Source organism: Polyodon spathula, chromosome 1 (genome assembly GCF_017654505.1).
Source record: "Polyodon spathula isolate WHYD16114869_AA chromosome 1, ASM1765450v1, whole genome shotgun sequence".
In the NCBI taxonomy this organism is placed as follows: Eukaryota; Metazoa; Chordata; class Actinopteri; order Acipenseriformes; family Polyodontidae; genus Polyodon; species Polyodon spathula.
Genome location: NC_054534.1, coordinates 45,118,308 through 45,137,460, shown reverse-complemented (window position 1 = coordinate 45,137,460; position 19,153 = coordinate 45,118,308). Strand labels below are relative to the sequence as shown.

At 39.1% G+C, this 19,153-nt stretch overlaps 1 protein-coding gene across 1 annotated transcript in view; it reads right to left on the bottom strand.

The window, feature by feature from the left end:
- wdr32 (WD repeat domain 32) overlaps positions 1-18,696 on the bottom strand; it is a 32,182-nt gene extending 13,486 nt beyond the window's left edge. The window contains exons 1-6 of the mRNA XM_041256518.1: positions 18,083-18,696; positions 15,046-15,159; positions 7,438-7,635; positions 5,040-5,242; positions 1,267-1,353; positions 176-321 (exon numbers count right to left, since the gene is read on the bottom strand). Of these exons, the coding sequence (XP_041112452.1) occupies positions 176-321; positions 1,267-1,353; positions 5,040-5,242; positions 7,438-7,635; positions 15,046-15,159; positions 18,083-18,489 (1,155 nt within the window). The 5' untranslated portion in view covers positions 18,490-18,696. The remainder of the gene's footprint in view (positions 1-175; positions 322-1,266; positions 1,354-5,039; positions 5,243-7,437; positions 7,636-15,045; positions 15,160-18,082) is intronic.
- Positions 18,697-19,153: the final 457 nt, after the last annotated feature.

The window sequence follows — 19,153 nt, the reverse complement described above, 5'->3', positions numbered from 1 at the left end:
AGAGTGAGAACAAGTTGTTGTACTTTAAATCAGTTGAATATCGTAGCAACCAGCCTGCTATAAAGTGGCACTTAATTGAATTAGGATTTGGCTCCCAAAGCAAAATGTTTAGTCTGGAGCCCTGCTATGGTTAGTTAAACTGACATACATGAAACAAAATAAATATGCTACCCACCTCCTGGTCATCTGTGTTGCTTGAGCAGCGTATAAGGGTGGCCAATCCCTTAGGGTGAAGCTGAAGGGAAGTGATACAGTTGCCTCGGTCCCTCTCTCCTGGAATCTCAGGAGTCACGACTTCCAGGCTGTTTCGAGGCGACCCCCCTGAAGAACAACCAAAATGTTTTAAGAGTCCAAGCCCTGCACGTGCTTCAAGGCACGGGTTATGAAACCTTGTTTGGGAGGCCCCTTTTTAAAAAAAAGATTCTAAACAGGGACACCAGACTTAAAACTGAGGAAAGGTTAAATTGCCAACATAAGAAATACTACTGTACATTGAATGTAAACATTTAACATATATGGTCTGCAAGCATCACAAGGACTGTCTCTCACCACAACAGTAAAATATGTAATGAACATTAAACATTTTAAATGTTTCACAAAAGTTTTTAGAATTGTATGACTGACTTAAGAATCACTGATGTACAGAATGTCAGAACTCTATCTATATTGAGATGTTGATGACCTGTGAAAAAGGAATTATTTCCTTCATATGTCAGAAACATAACCTATTCTTATAACCTCCTTCTAAATTTATGGATTAGGGGGTAAGTGGCAAGGCAGGCTAAAATTAATTTTCGACCTCAGAAGGCCAGCTTAGCCTTAGAGAAACATTTTAAAAAGGGACACAATTTGTTACTTCAGGCCAGAGGCTGGACAGACATGGAGAATTAATTACTCTCTCATCCCCTTATAGGGTGTTCCCACACCAAGGCTGGGTGATCACACTAGTAGAGCAGTGTAGCGACGCTCACATTGTATGGGGCAGTGCTGTACTTGCTCTGTAGTGCTACTGAACACTTTTCACAAATACAAACATTCATTACAAATGAAAAGAAGGAAAATGAATATCCAAGTGAACACAAGAAAACATCTGAACGAAGCTTCTGGAAGTTAGCACATAATTAGCCCCTACATGTCATATGCCTGTAGGTTTAGAACTTGCTATTACCATTTAGGGTAGATTCAAAAGCTACCCAAGTTTCTGAATATAATACAGAAATATAAAAGAGCAAAATACATATATATAAAAAGCAGACCCCAATTTACCTTCCCTCTGTGAAGACGGTGAGAATAGCTTGTTTGAAGCTGGACGGGAATCATTGCCACGTCTGGGAGAGCCAGAGGTTGCATTGTCTAAGGAAACAGGAAATAGTAGTTTACACTTAAAAAGCAACACTTGGTAGGGGGTTAGAAAATAGAGGGTCTCTATACGCAGACTTTATATTTCTGATCTCAGTACCTCTCTACCTATAATTATGGATACTCTGACTAGGTTTGGTAATATTTATGGCTACAAGATTACCCTTCAGAAAAGTGAACTGTTCCCAATTACTCAGTCTGCAAAACAGCACTTCAAACATTCCCCTTCAGATTAGTTACCTGTATTTTTACATATTTAGGGATCTGCATTATACGTACATATAAAGGCTTGTTCAAATATAAATTTATTACTTTGAACGAGTTAAGCAGGACCTTTCCTGTTGGATAATATTACCACTCTCCTTGGTTGGCCGCATAAATTCTGTAAAGATGAATATATTACCAAAAAATTTATTATTTCAGTGTATTCCAATTTTTACTCCAAATTCGTTCTTTAGAACACTCGATCAGATTATACATAACCTCAGGAGACCAAAACTTTTGGGAGGCCTTGCTTTACCCAATTTCCAGGTTTACTATTGGTCAGATAATATTCAAAAATTTGCCTACTGGGTTGAAACCCACTTAGAGAATGAGGGTCCTATGTGGGCACTCTTAGAAAGAGATGCTTGTCTACCTGTTTCCCCTTTTGCGTTACAGTGTTTCCCATTCCCTTTGTCAATCTCTTGTCATAGTTCAAACCCCCTTGTTCAACAGTCCCTTCGAATTTGGTCTCAATTTGCATAAAAAGCATGACCTCGTAAATGCTGGCCCTGTACAAGAAATAGAAGACAAAATTGGAACGGAACTGTGGCAGAGCACAGCTCTGCTCTTTAGAAATTGGCAGGGATGGGGTTAAATTCCCCTACCTGCCTGGGTTCATTGTGTTCAGGTGGCTGGGGTTGATTAGATGATTAGTTTAATTAACGATCAATCAGCACCCAGCCACCTGACATAAAAGGAGGCCTCTGCTTCTCATCTGGGAGGAGGGAGCTGAGGAAGCAGGTTGGTGTTTGTGTGATTTTTTTGAATTTTGCTAAAACCAGTGAAGGCATTGCCCAGCCTGGAAACCTTTATTTTTGTGAGTTTTGTTTTTGCTTTATTTGTGTTTGAGTATCTGTTATATTGCCCTTGTGCACCTTTATTTTTGTTTATTTATAATAAAGGTGCACAAGGGCAAAATAACAGATACTCAAACACAAATAAAGCAAAAACAAAACTCACAAAAATAAAGGTTTCCAGGCTGGGCAATGCCTTCACTGGTTTTAGCAAAATTCAAAAAAATCACACAAACACCAACCTGCTTCCTCAGCTCCCTCCTCCCAAATGAGAAGCAGAGGCCTCCTTTTATGTCAGGTGGCTGGGTGCTGATTGATCGTTAATTAAACTAATCATCTAATCAACCCCAGCCACCTGAACACAATGAACCCAGGCAGGTAGGAGAATTTAAGCCCATCCCTGCCAATTTCTAAAGAGCAGAGCTGTGCTCTGCCACAGGAACACAAATATTACTGTTCAAAATAACGACCAGTGTGAATAGAAGTATTATACAGAGTTAACTGAAATGTTTCCAGGGGCCTTATTCTTCTCAGACACCGTGACTGAGAATAGGCAGGCATATGGACGTAAATGTATCTCTAGATGTATGGATACACATCCCTGACAAAATAAATAAATACTACATTACAAAATGACCAGGAGAGTGCCCCAGAGGGTGACCTAGAGTGCTATTCTCATGTGGTGTGATCTATGCTCAATAACTTATAGAAACATCCAACTCAGAAGAAAGTATCAAATACAGATGCATATACAATGACATTTAGTAAAGTTTCTTTCATATTTCTACTTATTCCACTTATAGTTGTACAGTATGTTAAATGAATGTAACAAATGCACAGTCATTCAAATAAATTCGGGAGAACAGTTCCAATGATACAGCCTGTATGATTTCCATTACATGAGAGCTGATGTTAATACTTCATGCTGATTTGAACTCGGCTCTCGCCAAGATAAGCACCAACTAAGATGTAGCTTTACAGAAAACTAATGTGATCCATCTGCATCTCTATCCATTAGCGTTTCTTTCCATCTAATAATGTAGATATCCTTCTGCCTGGTGTTGATGGCTGAAGTGTAATGCTGGCTCCAGGGATCAGCTTATTTTGCCTCCCCAGCGCATCAGCACACTCAACGGCTGTGATGCTGGCTCCGAGGATCAACCACAGTGCAGTCTCCCCAGCACATCAGCATGACAACCGTCTGGATTGAGCCAAGTAGGGTACATCTCTGGGGTCTTCAAGTGGGCATTCTGTCCTCAGTGTTTCGTCGACTAGCCCACAACACTTCAAGAGGGCTCAACAGTGATTCTGGCATCCCAGCGTCACCCCACTCAACTCAGCCCAGCTTACTTACCCATACATCAGCGTTGCTTTCTTTCTAGTGTGCTTGAGATCCCTATCCAGAATCTTTCCATCTCAACCACAGCTATTTGCTGCTCCTTTCTGCTGCTTCAGATAAGTTCTTCACTGTGCAACGCAACTCTTGACCACTGAACCCGACATCTCTGAGAAACCCGAGCGTGCCACAAATACTCGACAACCCACCTCCACTGTGTAAACCCGGACTCTCCATCCTCGCTGTTCCGCTTCAGCAGCTAGTTGAGCATACTGAAGTTTCTTCCTCTCACACGCCTCATCCACAGCGTCCTCCCATGGCACTGTTAACTTGACCAGATGGACAAGGCGTGCTGATCCAAACCACAAGACATTGTCTGGTCGAAGGTTAGTGGTGGCAATCTCAGCTGGAAAAATAAGCCATTGACCAACATCGGCCAGCATTTTCCAGTCTGTAGCAGCTTTCAGTTGTCCTGGGCGAGCCTTTGTTTTAACACCTTTTCTTGGTTGTTGCTCTGCTGGACGGAGGGATACTGTATTTTGTGTGTAATGCTTTGATGGAACTGGTGGCAACTTATTGGTCAGGTTACGCTTGTCTTCCAATGCTAAGGCCAAACATTGCAGCACCTGGTCACGGCTCCAAGACCCATCTTACACCCTGTCAAAATGTGTCTTAAAATGTTGCAGGTGATGAACACAAAGGACATGAGGGATCCTCTCCTACCCAGAGGTTTAGGTTTTTTAGTGGTGGGGGAACATGATATGTTGATCTGATGAGGAAACTGATCCTGCTCTGTTCCACTGTCCATTGGTCTTGCCAGTTGATCTTGCGTTGTTCCACTCTCCCATCTCATCCTTTACACACCTGATCCTCTCCTCCTGCTTTTGCACCTCGTTGACCTGATCCTCTCCACCTGCTTGTACACTAACAGAACAAGTGGATCCACCACAGAAGAAAAAATATCATGTAGATGAATTATTTTAAATTAGTTTAATCTGTTCTATAATACACTCACCTGTGTTATTCTTGAAGGACATCATTAAATCTCATTGTTATTTTCCCATAGAACCAATGGCCAGATTACCTAGCCAAGTTTCAGGTAAGAAAACTAGATAAGAGTTGTTGACAAGCATCACATTTAAATGTTCTCTTGTCAACTATCATTTCTCAAGTTAAGTCTGGGGCATGTTGTTGCTCTGTCATCAATACTTTTCTTTAGCATTGCTGTTTAATTCTCATACATCCGCTTACTACACGGTATTGCTATTCCTGCGATAGTTACCAACCTGGACTTGCTGTCGTCCTCCTGGCTCTCAGAATGCGGTAGCTGCCCACCTCCAGTGATTGGGTCAGATCAAGGTCGTGGAGAATGAGCAGGTAGCCAGAAGAAGTAGAGATGAGCATTTTCGAGCAGTCAGGTGTCAACCGCATCCTCATTAGATAACGAGTGTGAAAGAACTTCTTGTGTGGGCAACCATCTTCAGTGAACCTGTATAAAGTACGGATCAATAATATGGCTTAGAAAAAAATCCCACGGAAACCTGCAAGTAGAGGAGCCAACAACTGACACAACAATGACCTAAATGAAAAGGTAAAAACAACATTTACATTTACCATAATAGCAGCATTTGAAAATGCTACAATAAAATGTTTCAACGCTTTTGTTACAAAATAGGTAAAGACAGCTGACATTAAATTGAGTTTGTATATTGTTTTTACTCCTTCAGGACCGGCTTCTCATAGCCTTTATACAATGCATACCTTTTCTTAAATTAATATTTTTCTGTAAATGAGTATTAAAAATACTTCCTAATTATTTTTTCACTAAACACATTTCACAAAAATATAATTTCTGCTTACCTTATTTTTTCTGTGTGCTGTGCTTGATCGGAAACCTTGTTAGCTTACCAGTTTGTTTACATTGCCTAAAAGTAGTTTTAGCTACAGGTACACAAGTTTCCTCCCTCCTTGAAGCTTTCTGGTAACTCTGTGAACTAAAAGCTATCTTCCTGCTAGTACTTGTAGCAGCAGGACAGTAAGGACCCTATTCATAAAGCATGTTCATGTCTTAGTGTAAAAATGTGATCTGTGCTTAAATCAGGAGTTATTTTTAGTTGCTTATTTATAAAACCTATTTATATCTGCATGCACTTACCTGTATGTCTGTTCTAACTTTTAGATGTGATTAACCAAAATACAATAGAATTGTGATAAAGAGCTTAAATCTTGCTTAAGCTCTTTATCACAATTACACAGAACAAAATCAAAGTAATTATTTTTTTACATTACTACTTATTTCAAATGCATGTTATAAAAAAAGACAATTTATTTATTTTTGCAATTTAATAGCATATTAACCCTTTGTTAGCGGCAATGACATGCAAACGCACACATCTCAAAACCACTTAAAATCCCTGGGGTCACCTTGATTTGATAACAGTACCCTGCTTATTACTTGCTACAGTAAAGTAATCGAAAATTTGATTTTACAATTTTTTGTGAGTTGCAAAAAAGATGCGTCTTTTGATTACTGTAGGCTACCACTATAGCGTACCTTCTGTATACCTGCAGAATAGACTGCTGAGAGGTGCATGGGAGCAGGGAGAAATGTAGAAAAGCTGAGAGGACAGGCAATTTGGAGTAAATGTATTGGCATTCTTTTTTATTTTTCAAGGGTTGGGAGTCTTTACACCTTTCTTTTTGTTCTGAATGCAAGTTCTCTTTGTACACTATGTTGCTTTTTTATACATAAGGTGACTTCATATTGAAGCACAGGTATGTGTTTATAAACAGTTTTTTGGATTGTTTATTTATTAGACTTTGCACATGTTGAATTTCCACATTCAATGTGATATTTATTTTTGTAGTTTATATTTTTTGTAATTTTTGCAAGCCATTTACTATCGACGTGTGTGTGTGTGTGTATATATATATATATATATATATATATATATATATATATATATATATATATTAATTTGTATATATATATATATAAATGGGCATTTTGTTGCTGGCGAATAGTTAGTTTAAAAAAAAAAAAACTAAAAGGGTCCTAAAAGTGACCTGAATGTAAGATGTGCTGATTGGAACAGCACAGCCTTTTACATTCCAACATTGCTTTTACATTTTAGCAGTGTCAATCAAACAAACTGAAATAGGTAGCCATTACCCTTTACATCATTGGCTAATCCTCCAGAGCGCAGTTAACATCAATGCAACTTGTATCTGCAACAACATAGCTAAACAGTGCCTCTCTAATATTTATACTCGTTGGACTGAAAAGGTGTTTAAAATCTGTTTTTTGAATACTGGTTAAAGTTTTGTTGAAAGACCTTTTAGCCAGACATTTCTAAAGCTTGGTAAACACCCTATTTCAAATAAGGCCTTATGTTTTATGTAATCTCTGTTTTAACTCATGGAAGAAAAGGAAAAATGTAAACAAAAGGTATTTTACTGATAACATATTAATTGAAACACCTACAAAGCAAATGTTTTCAACATAGGTTTGTGACATAAAATTGTAAAAAAAAACAATAAATTTAAACATATGGGGCACTACAACTTTTACATCTTACATTGTGATGTAAATAAAATATTACAGTCGGACTAGACATTTGCTTTTAAAACAAATTTGTTAGCACATGCAGCTATTTAGGTCATCACAGTCTCAGTTCAGTGTACCTGTTTGTGTCCCACGTTATTACATTTCCATCAAATCCTGATGTCACTAGTAGCCTCGTGTTAGTGTCATATTCAATATTCTTTACCCAGCTGGTGTGGCCATGTAATGTACACACTTTGGAATTCAACTTCCGTAAGTCCCATAGTGCTATGGTGGTGTCATCAGAGCAGGTTGCAAAGAGCCTGTTATCGAGGAACCTAGAAACACAAAATCATGGAACCATTTTAGAATGCTTGGCCTTGATATGGGAACACATTTGTATTCAGCTGATTTTTTTCTGTCAGCCGTACAGTATAGTCTATCATCTGTATTGAAAAAAAGCCACGGTAGAGAATTATTTTGGTGTTTTGGGGATAGATTAGGTCGTAATTCATCCATCTAGGGTGGGTACATCATTGGCAATGTGGAAAAATAAAATAATTACAGGCCACATTCCATGTAATTACCTGAAATTGATATTTTAAAAAGTATAAGGAGGTTGTAATATAAATGACAATAACTGGGGTTTTACTCACTGAATTAAAACAAAAGTGGTATCAATGTATTCAGCACGATCTGTGTTTTTGTCTAATGTCACAGTTATGAGTAATACAATCATTGCTGTTCATAATCTTGCATATTGAAAGGATTAAGGAACTCCTCTGGTGCCATGCAGCCACGGCATTCAATACGAGAGGTTGTTGGCCTTACACTTGCAAGTGCTTCTGGCACAAGCAGACACTCCGCACTTACAGGTCAGGAGCTCCATAACTGCTTCTGATGCTTGCATCTTCTTCATAAACACTGGCACCAGAGTCCATGCTTATCATGCTACTTACTGGCAAAGGAATCTCTGCAGATGCACTGTCAGCTCTTTTCCAGATGTAGGTCTGGTAGTTTACCCTCTGCAAGTGAAGTTCAAGATTGTCGGTAGTGGGTGGAAGAGATGCACTAAGTAGCTGCTTCTTACAGTAGAGCTCAAATCTTAATGTATCTACCTGCTCACTCTTAGTTTGTGAGGTACCATATAAAGAAACTAAGAAAGTTTCACATTCTTTCACAATTTCAGCAGAGAGATTAAGATCTAAACCCAGCTGTCCTAGTGATGCAACATACTTGACTGGGAATTTCTTAAGATATTTAAGTGGCTTCAGTTTGCCTATGCCTACCATGGTGCTTGTTGTATCACATCCAGATATGGCATGTAAACCTGGGAGGGCATCGACTACATCATTAAGTCTCTCATTCAGGTTATGTATTGGGATGAATCTTCTTCGCTTTCCTGAATCTGTGAAGAACCAGAACTGCTCTGCATGTATCCTCTTTTGGAAGGAAATCATTAGGATTCCTACGTTTGTAACTGGTGATCCAATAGTAACACGAGTAAATCCATCTTTGGCAGCTTGTGCTGCATGGATGATCACATAAGTGTCTGCTTCTTCCTGACATGTGAACAGATCCAGTATCTCCTCCTGGTGACCTAGTGTGATTTTTAATACCACTGTGCTGTCCTAAAACCCTCCTCCTATAACTAGTTGTTGACCTGGGAGCAAGTCTTTCTTCCCTCATTCAGACACACACACTGCAAGAAAATCTCTAAGCTGAGCCTTGTTGGATTGCTTTTTCGAGCAGCAATCAGCAGTCTGTTTAAAGATCTCCTGATCAGCTTTGATAATGCTTGTCTTCTCTTTCCCTCTATTGCACTTCACAGGATGGTTAATACTGGCAAACATAGACAACTTCATTTTCTTGAAGGGATCAAACACAGACAGTGACTTGTTCTGTAGTCTTTCAACAAATGTGTTGTGTGCTTCCTCTCCTGACTGTTTAGCACTCAGCAGTCTAACAACATCTTCCCCCTTAAGTGCCATACCAGCTGCAATGCTGCTAACAGGTACAAAGTCTTCCTGCACTTCAAAAGGGTTCCTCATCAGGGCGTTGACTGTAGAGTACAGTTGCTGGATGTCTTTTTCATCACGGCTCACCCTTTGAATTCCAGCCTCGTTAAGAATACTTGTAGCGGTGTTTGGTGCATAAACACCCTATTCAACAAGAATATCTTCCAAGCTAGAAAAATCAAACATATTTCCTATTACACATGTGAAATTAAGAGTTATCTGCATACCTCCACGATGTAGTACCATGTGTGGCAACTCTTGTGGCCTTCTCTGGATAATTTCCTTCACCTTGTAATAGATTACTTCATTTTTCTGCCCTAAAACCTTCATCTTTTTCACTGTATACAACATGGTATAAACTGTACTGTATTTAGTTGGTGAGGCAGGCAGTATTGGGCAGTAACCAATTACTGATTTTTCTGGTCAGCGTGTTGTGATAGCAGAGTGGAATGCGGACCAACTTGGTATCACTTGCTTCTCTCTCTCAACTGGATCAGTGTGAAACCCTCGTCTTAACAGCATCCATGAAAAATCTATCTAAGGCTCTTTCCTGAGGCGATGACCAAACCAATCTTTAAATTTTACCTGTGTATTCTTTTGTATCTGTCTTTCTTTCCTGATGCATAGAGAGGTTTGATGTAGAGCTTGGCAACATCCATTGGTTGGCTATGTTATAGTGAGCTTCTATTATTAGTGAATGCTGCATTTGGCTTGATATAAAACAACTGCTGTTGAAAGGGTGGTATTTTGCCATCCAGTGTCTCCTCACAGAGATCGATGTTTTCAGCTGCAACTTGAGTAAATGCCCCTGGGATTTATGCAAGATGGTATTATTACACCGTTGTTTGTGTATTTCTCCAGGTTGAAGTTGGCAAGTGCTAGGTCTACTCTCTCTACTGTGCTGTAGCTGCTCCCATGTCCCAATTTGTTGAGCAGTCACACATGAACTGCTCCTTGTTTTGAAGTGTATTGCCAAAGACAAACCAAAATGCTTTGGGGTTTTCTTTGAACCCTGTGATACCATGTGGATCATATCCTGACCCACATATAAAATCTGCCGAAGACTGTGAAACAGCCAATAAAAACAGTCTACTGCGAAGTCATCACTCATTCCTCCTTGAATAACGAACTTCAAAAATGTATAGACACTTTTTGGAAGCAAACTCACTGCTTTTTCCAAAGTAGTATCAGCGGCGTCGATCAGATTCATTAGAAGACCCTTTACTTCTTTTAAATCAGAGCTATGGATTGCAGCTGCTGCAAAAAGAGCCTACATGGTGTAGTTTTACTCTGTAGTTGGTACTTGTTCATCTGCTAGGTCACGTATATCTTGGATCTCTGATTCTGTGTATGATGTCAACATCCACTCGATCCTTGAAGTACACTAGCTCTGGCTTTGACCCTCTTCCCTTACAAGCAATCCTTTCTTCAAAATGCTTCAACAGTCTTGCTTTTAGCTTATGTACTGGATACATATCATTTTGGAGTACGTTTCCCAGAAAGATTTCCACTACTTTCCCCATGTCAAGGACTTGAGTCTTGATCTCTTCTAGTAATGCTATGAACACAACATTGTGAAGGGAATCTGCTGTTACATAGTTTCCATTTTTCTCTGCTGTGCCTTAATGTAGTGTTCATTTATATAGTGAGCATGACATTGCTTGTGGTATTTTGCTCCAGCAGCAACCAGGTCATTCCCTGTAATGGCTATTTTGCCCCAACATTGTGTCATATTATTGTGCCAGAAAACAGCCCTACTGGACAAATAGTCTTGCTGCAAACTAAACAATGGTTGCTCTCGCCTTTTTTCTGCCTCCACTAAACATCTTTCAATTGCTTCCTTAGTTGCATTGCTCAAGGATTCTTTTGACTGTTTTTGGCACCTGATGCACCTTTCCCAGTTTGTTGTGCTCTTCTTCTTTGCACTTGGTTCTCCATTCTCCTACATATAAAAAAATGTGTTTACTGTCACATGCATCAAAATCAAAAAGAAACATTTAAACTGCTTTTAGTCACGCTTAAATTAGCATCCTGCAAGATTTCTTGTTTGTGTGTGACACTTTCCAACTTATTTGTTTTGTTTTATTAATATATTATTAATGTCCAAGATACTGTACAAGTAAAATGGAAATGTAACTTGTATGTTTTTGTTTAGTATTGGCTTATTTTACAGATATTACAGTAATAGTAGATGGAGATTAGGCATTAATCTGAATTTGAAAAAAAATATATATAAAAGAACATACCGACAGACTGAAAACCTCCTAAGCAACCATACAAATAGCAATTCACAAAATATTTTTAAAAATTAAAAAAACCTTAGGAGATATGATAAATTGTTTTATTTATTTATTAAACTCATCTAGTGTGGGATATAGTTACTTTCTTAAAATTAACGTCTTAATGATTAATAAGCATATCAATATCAAACAAACCCACCAACTCTTTCAAAGCGTACAGCTGTCCCAGTTGTATGTGCTGACGGCAGTTTCTTCAGTTTCTCTTCAGAACTTAGAGAAATGTAAATTTTTGCTTCCAAGTTTTATAGAATTCTGTACTATACCACTGCTCATTCCCACAGCTGAGTGATAGGCAGCTGGAAGGTTAAAGGTATTTTCCCTATCTAGTAAAAAAAACTGAACAGCAATAATCAGGTTAGATTTTGCAATCTGAATTGAAGACATAGCATGTTACATTTACAGGATTATGTCACATCTGATGGTTACCGAAACTCAGAAGGTCCATAAACAGCACAGAACGACTAACAAAAACACAGATCTTACTGAATACATTGATACCACTTTTGTGTTAATTCAGTGAGTAAAAGCCCAGTTATTGTCATTTGTATTACAACCTCCTTATACCCACCCTAGATTAGGACCTAGTCTATCTCTAAAACACCAAAAAAATATATCTCTACCAGAGGTTAAGGTTCATCACCAGATTTGGTGCTCAGATAGTCTAGTGTACAGCTTCACAATCCACAATAGCAAAGTATTAGAGCCTATTTACAAACAATGACAGTTAATGTACAAGACTATCTTATCCTAATCATTTACGTATATACTTCTAATGTACAGAAACATCATCACCAGAGTTTGTTATAGAAGAGAATTAAGTTCTAAGGGAGCTAGCAGAACTTAAAATAAACAAATCCTCAGGGTCTGATGGGATCTGTCCAGGAGTCCTTAGGGAAACTAGGAGAACAGATTTTTAAACCGATATGTTATATGTTCAATAAATGTATAAATAATGGAGCCATCCCACCGGACTGGAAAATTGGCAATGTTGTTCCTGTATTTAAAAAGGGAAATAAATTTGACCTGGGAACTAGAGACTTTAACATTATTATAGTTTCCATGATTTTGCATATGATAAAGGACCAAAATGGAGAAATATTTATATAGTAACATTATAGGTGAAAGCAAACATAGCTTTCAGAAGGGTAGGGCTTGTTTAACTAATTTACTAGATTTCTTTCAGGAGGCGACTACTACTAGAGTGGACAAGGAAAGTGCACATGACATCTACTTAGATTTTCCAAAAGCATTTGACAAAGTACCGCACAAAAGAATACATCTAAAAAGATTAAATCAGTAGGAATAAAATGGTAAAGTAGCAGCATGGATTCATAACTGGTTACAAGTTAGGAAGCAGCGAGATATTTTTCAGTGCTTATTTTTTGATATTTGAGTTTTATGTAAATCGTTTCCTTTGCGGGCTTTCGTTTTTTGATATACTGTATGAAATTAGTGTTTTTGGTTACTTTCCAAAATGCTTGAGTGCTTTTTTTCTGTCAAAATAGGTATAGTAGTAACTCGACAGTACTTGCACACTTAAGTGGTACCTTCTTTCCTTTGCTGTCTTCCACAACGAAATCCCTATGGTCACGGCACATTCTTCTGGGGTTTTTGTGTCCAGATGTGTTTATTGGCAAGCCACCAATTTCATTTTATTTTATTTTTTGTACTGGGGGTTTTTTATCGGTTAAAACCAAAAATCAGAAGCCCTATTCGTAATCTATATAAATGACTTGGACCAAGACATAAATCAGTAAACTATGCAAATTTGCAGATGATACAAAACTGGGAGTGGTCACCAACTCCCAATCAGCAGCTTTAATAATACAAAGAGATGTACATAAGACTCAAGCTTGGGCTGACTCATGGCAGTTGAAATTTTATGTGAATAAATGCAGTCTTGCACATAGGGCGATAAAACATTAGAGGCAAGTACAGCATGAACAGCAACAAAATAGAGGAACCTAAGTATGAAAAGGGCTGGGGGTAGTACTGGATGAATCTCTTAAGCCAACTAGACGGAGACGCTATAAAAAAATGCATGTTAGGTTATATAGCCAAGACAGCTGAATTCAAATCAAGGAGAAGTTATATTAATTATACAATGCACTGGCACAACCACACCTAGAATATTGTGTCCAGTTCTGGTCCCCATAGCCTAGAAAGGAGGAGAGCCAGAGGTGACTTAACATATGTATTTCAAATTGTCATGGGGTTTATCAAAGTAACTGCTGAGAATTATTTTTCACAGGGCACAGAGAACAAAACCAGGGGCCACAGGTGGAAGCTGAAGGTGGTCATAATCAGAACGGAGGAGAGAAGGAGCTTTTTCACGGAAAGGGTGCTGAACCATTGGAACATGCTGCAGGACAGAGTTGTTGAAGCAGAGACTTTGGATCCTTCAAGAATAGACTGGATGCTGTCATGAACAATACTGTATAACCCTCTCTGTGAACATAAGCAGACATTTAGCTAGCCGCCTGTTTAGCCACGGATTGAATAGCCTTTTCTCATTCTAGAATTTCTTATATTCTCTTTATGTTCTTATCTTTATCTTCTGTTGTTATGTTCCTACTATGAATTATTCTCTAAATTAAAACACAAATGGTGAAAAGAAAAAAACATACCTAGACCTTTACAAAGGCCTGTAGTGTGGAGTTAAAGAAACGCTGTTGCAGCTCTTAAAGAGTGAGTAACGGGGTCCCGAAAAATATAGCGTTACACGTCCCCATGTGTTGCTACAACTGTTTAAATAATGTACCTGTAATTTTTCTTTTTATTGCCAACCTACTGAGAACTTTTTACTCTTATAAACTTTAAAAGTCTGGTTTCAAAGCTGTTAACAAAATATCCGCTATAGTGCACTGGGGGTTTGAGGTCTGTCCTCTAAATCACTACAGGGAGAGCGATTAACAACCACATCATGGATCGTTATTGCTGTGCTACCTGTTTGACAATGTGGGCAATAATCTTTACACTATCAGTGCACTAGAGCAGACATTTTGGAAAGAGCTTTGAAACAGACTTTACAGTTAAAAGTGTAAATAGCTGTCAGGATGTGAACAATGAAAAGAAAATTACAGGTACATTATTTAAATAGCTGTAGCAACACGTGGGGATGTTAAAGCTGTATTCTTCAGAACCCCGCTACTCACTCTTTGAGAGGTTTTACTGTATTCTTCTTAAGGAAATCTGAGAAATTAAATGCAGACATTTCCAGAGAATACACACATGGCCATTTTTGTTACACAATATTGCCTCAACATTTACAATTATTAATGAAAGGATACTGATCATAGCTTGTACACTTATTAGTCCAAATAAAATCCTTGCTGTCAAATATGACAACTAGGTTAGCAAACCCACAGCTACACTTGGAACTTAAGCAACTCTAGGTCTGTATTAAAGACAGCAGTAAAAACTCACTGACCTGATATTATTAACGCAGTCCTCATGAGCCTCAACCAGAGTCTTGATGTGCCTTGAGGATATTGGGTCAAACAAGAGGACTTCAGTTTGCTCACAGGCGACAGCCAGCACAGACCTAGGAAACAAAATCAAGAATACAAATGAAACTGGGTGATTGTTAAAAAAAATAGTGGGCAATTTGAGAGCCTGACGTGTAAAATAAATAAATAGGCTAAATAATCCCAACCAATTTAAAAGGTGACTATAAACACCACAAGCCTCGGCTTGGCATGCGTGCCCCTTATACACCAGTAGCCACGAAAGAGGCTTGCTGGAATGAGCATAAACACACCATTAGCCAAAAAAGCAGCTATCAAGCATCATGTATTGCCAGGGCAATAAAAACTCTATGTAAAGCTATGATTGGTTAACATCAGCAGCCATACAGAAAGGTAATGTGTCAATCTGTCAATGCAAATTGATCATAGGATTTCAGTTATTTTACTAAATGACAATTTTGGGTAAGGCGCTTTTGGCGCCTGTAACACAAAAAATGCTGCCTAAAACCATGTATCAATATTTATGAATGCACCATGATGCCTGGGTAGGAGATAATCCAGCATGTCCTTTGTGTTCATCACTAGCTACCCTGAAGCACATTCTTACAGGATGTAAGGTGGCTTTTAGCTAGGGTCGCCTGACTTGGCGCCATGACCAGGTGCTGCAATGCTTGTCATATAAGATCAACAGCTCACTGCCAATATCAGCAATAGTTGATTGCCTGGGATAAATGGAGGCTGCTAAAGAATGGAGAATGCAGGCGCATGTTGGCCAGCACCTTATTTCCACACCTGATTGCTACAACTACCCTTTCAACCTGACATTGTCCTGTGGTCAGTCTTGTTCTTCTGGTGGAGGTAACAGTGACGTGGGAGGATTCCGTGGATGAGGCATACAAGAGGAAGAAGTTCCGGTATGCTGAGTTAGCCACTGAGGTGTAACAGCGGGGGTGGAGAGTCTGGGTTTATTCAGTAGAGCTAGATTGTCGGGGATTTGTACACTCCATGACCCTTCTCAGAAATACTGGATTCAGTGGACAGCAGTTGAGGTGTACAGTTAAGGTTCTATGCAAGCAGGCAAAGATGTAGCAACTGGCTCTGGCTGAGGAGGAAAGAGGTGATGGCGGAAGTTAACATAAATGGAAAGGAATGGATGACTAAGGTAAGAAAAATGGGCTGAATTGGGTGGGGTGTTGGTCAGAAGTGAGTGGTGCTGGGACACCAGCCTCACTATTGAGCTTTCCCGAGGTTGGCTCGTCGACGAAACACTGAACAGAGGAGCTGCCCACCCGATTTAGCTCAGATACTGTAATAAAATAAGCATGCAGTTGTGTTGCTGTTAACAGCACACTGGCTAGCAAACTTCCCTCTTGTTAAAATAACTTGCTGTAAATGCAATAACGTATTTTTTTTAAATTTATTTACACATTCAATATTACATTATGTATGTTAGGTGCATGCAAATTTATTAAAACAACCCCCTGCCTTTGTAATTTTACTTGCTGTACAATGTATAGCACCTTTTTCATTTGCAAATCGAGATTTCAAAGCCAAACCAGTTCATTAGTGGTATAATTAAATACAGACATTCTGCTGTAACATTTTGTTTTTCAAATTGATGGAAACTTTACTTTCTCAACAAGTTTTGTAGCAGAAACTTAACTACAGCAATTTAACATTAAGATGTGTTTTAAAACTTTAAAGCTATTTTTTTTTGTTAAATGACTTGACCACAGTGTATTTCTTTAAACAGCCAATTAAAAACAGATTACAAAAAACTGACATTATATATCATTATGGTATCAATATGGTATGAAGATAACTGTGGTATATTTGACAGTTACCATACTGCCATAATGTTATACTGGTGAACTCCAGTAAACCAAAGCTGACTGTTACAGATGAGTACTTCACTAACAGAGTATGCCAGCACTGCATGCCATTTCCCAAATTACAACTGTACAGCATTAAAGGGTGCAGTCATAACACTTGCAAAATATCTCAAATATTAAACATGCTCAGAACATTCCATAACCATGCAGCAGAATGAGGCAACAAGCACGCGAGTACAAACATTAACTTTAGTGTCTCAGCAAGTTGTTGTATTTTAAGCAGTCGAATATGGTAGCAACCAACTTGCTCTAAAGTTGCACCCAACAACTGGATTTGGCAAGTAATTTTTGTTTTTCATTCCGATCCACCTGTCCACACTTGATCTGTTCCGAGTCATCGCAACTGTACCGGCACGACACGTGCTCGGCTGGATTTAGTACCGATACGGTTATACCGGTAGGGCGCCGTGTATACAGAATGTCTGGTGTAAGCGTATCAAAATCAACCAGCTCAAACGTGGACAGGTACGTCGCAACGGTATCGGTCTTGTACTGGTGTTGAAAGTGAGTTAGGGCAGAACGTGGTATCGGATCGGATCGGATCGGATATTCTAACCCTAAACTAATGTCACCAGTAACGTTTCAATACATGAGTCAACAGGGTATAAGTTCTTAAAATACTTTGACCCAGAAGACCCTGTAAGCTTGCATTTAACCATTTACTGCCCTGTAACACCTGTAAGTCGCCTTGAATAAAGGCGTCTGCTAAATAAATTAATAAAGCAAACTAATAATAAATGTGGAACAGATATTCAAGGAATAAGCCACGGAAAATTATGGCTTTATTTAACCCACATTAATACCAGACATCATGTATGCTATGACCCGTTTCTTTCAAAACTGCATATTTGAGAGCTACGTAGATGTGAGAGCTATGTAGATAATGCAATAACTAAACAGGTGTGATTCATGGAATTATGTTGTTAGCTACAATGACTTTAAAACATCTAACCTTGAACAGATTGTTGCTTTATTCTGGCTGTATTTGCACTGTTGATGAATGTGTGCATTGGCACCTGTTCGTGACCAATTAGCTTATCTACCAGTCTGCAAGTGACACAGCTTGCTTGCAAAGAAAAGCATCTTTGAAACGATAAATTGTCCTTACCCATCTGGTGAGTACTCCAAGTTAAACACAGCTCCATGGGTTCTGGTACTCAGATTAACCGAATCAGCCGGGTTCATTGAGCTATATAAGCTGGTCATTATCCTGAAGTTTTCCCGGAACGGGTCAACAACAACTCCTCTGCCTAAACACCTCTCTCTCAGCCACCAGAATACGTTATTCCCGCTGCTGAGCGGCTGCTTGGCTGTGGAGTTGATTAGCCCTGAACCGATGCTGCTTTCGTCAGACCCGCAAGTGGGAAGTTGCTGCGGCTGATCTGATGTGGTGCACGGACTCGATCCCCCCGCCTGGTAATGATCAACGTCGGGATCCCCTGCAGAACCATCGCTGGGCCCGTCCAACCGGGACTCCGCATCATCTTTGCGCTCCTTTCGGCGATCAGAGCTCATTTTGGTTACCTCGGGTTCAATTTGCTTCCAAAATGAGGTGGGGTATAAGGGTCACTGCCACCGTTTCCCCAGCCTTCCTCAGCTCTCCCCCTATCAAGCCCAATCAGTCACTAAGCCTGGTGAACGCATTTAGAACCAGATAATCTGCGCCGCCTGTCCAGGACACAACAAACCAAAGAGCTACAAGCAACTACTTCCGTTTCCCTTTAAGCAGCTAACAAAATCCTCCGGGCTGGAAACACAGATCTGAGAAAAGGTTTCACGTCTTCGTTTTAATGCAAAGAATGGACAATTAATAATAATACAGAACTTGGTGACAAATATTCAGCTACTGTGTTGAAATCACATGTATGTATCTAAAGTTTAAAGACAAATGGCAGATATTATTATATGTGGTTAATTTGATTACCTCGGTTCTAGTAAATGTTTTTCACTGTACAATGAAAGTGCATTGCCAATTTTTTTAACACTTATTTTTTAACAGAGATCGCTGCAGTGTGTTTCAGCAGGTTGGGAAACGGCCGTCTTATGGAGGATGAGTCACAATCTGAGGGCAGTGCCCTCGTTATTTTAAACTCCATAAAAGACTTATTCACAAAGGGTTTGTAAGTTGAAGCATTTTTTGGTGAACAGACTTTTGTGCAATGCAGATTTCAAACCCCAA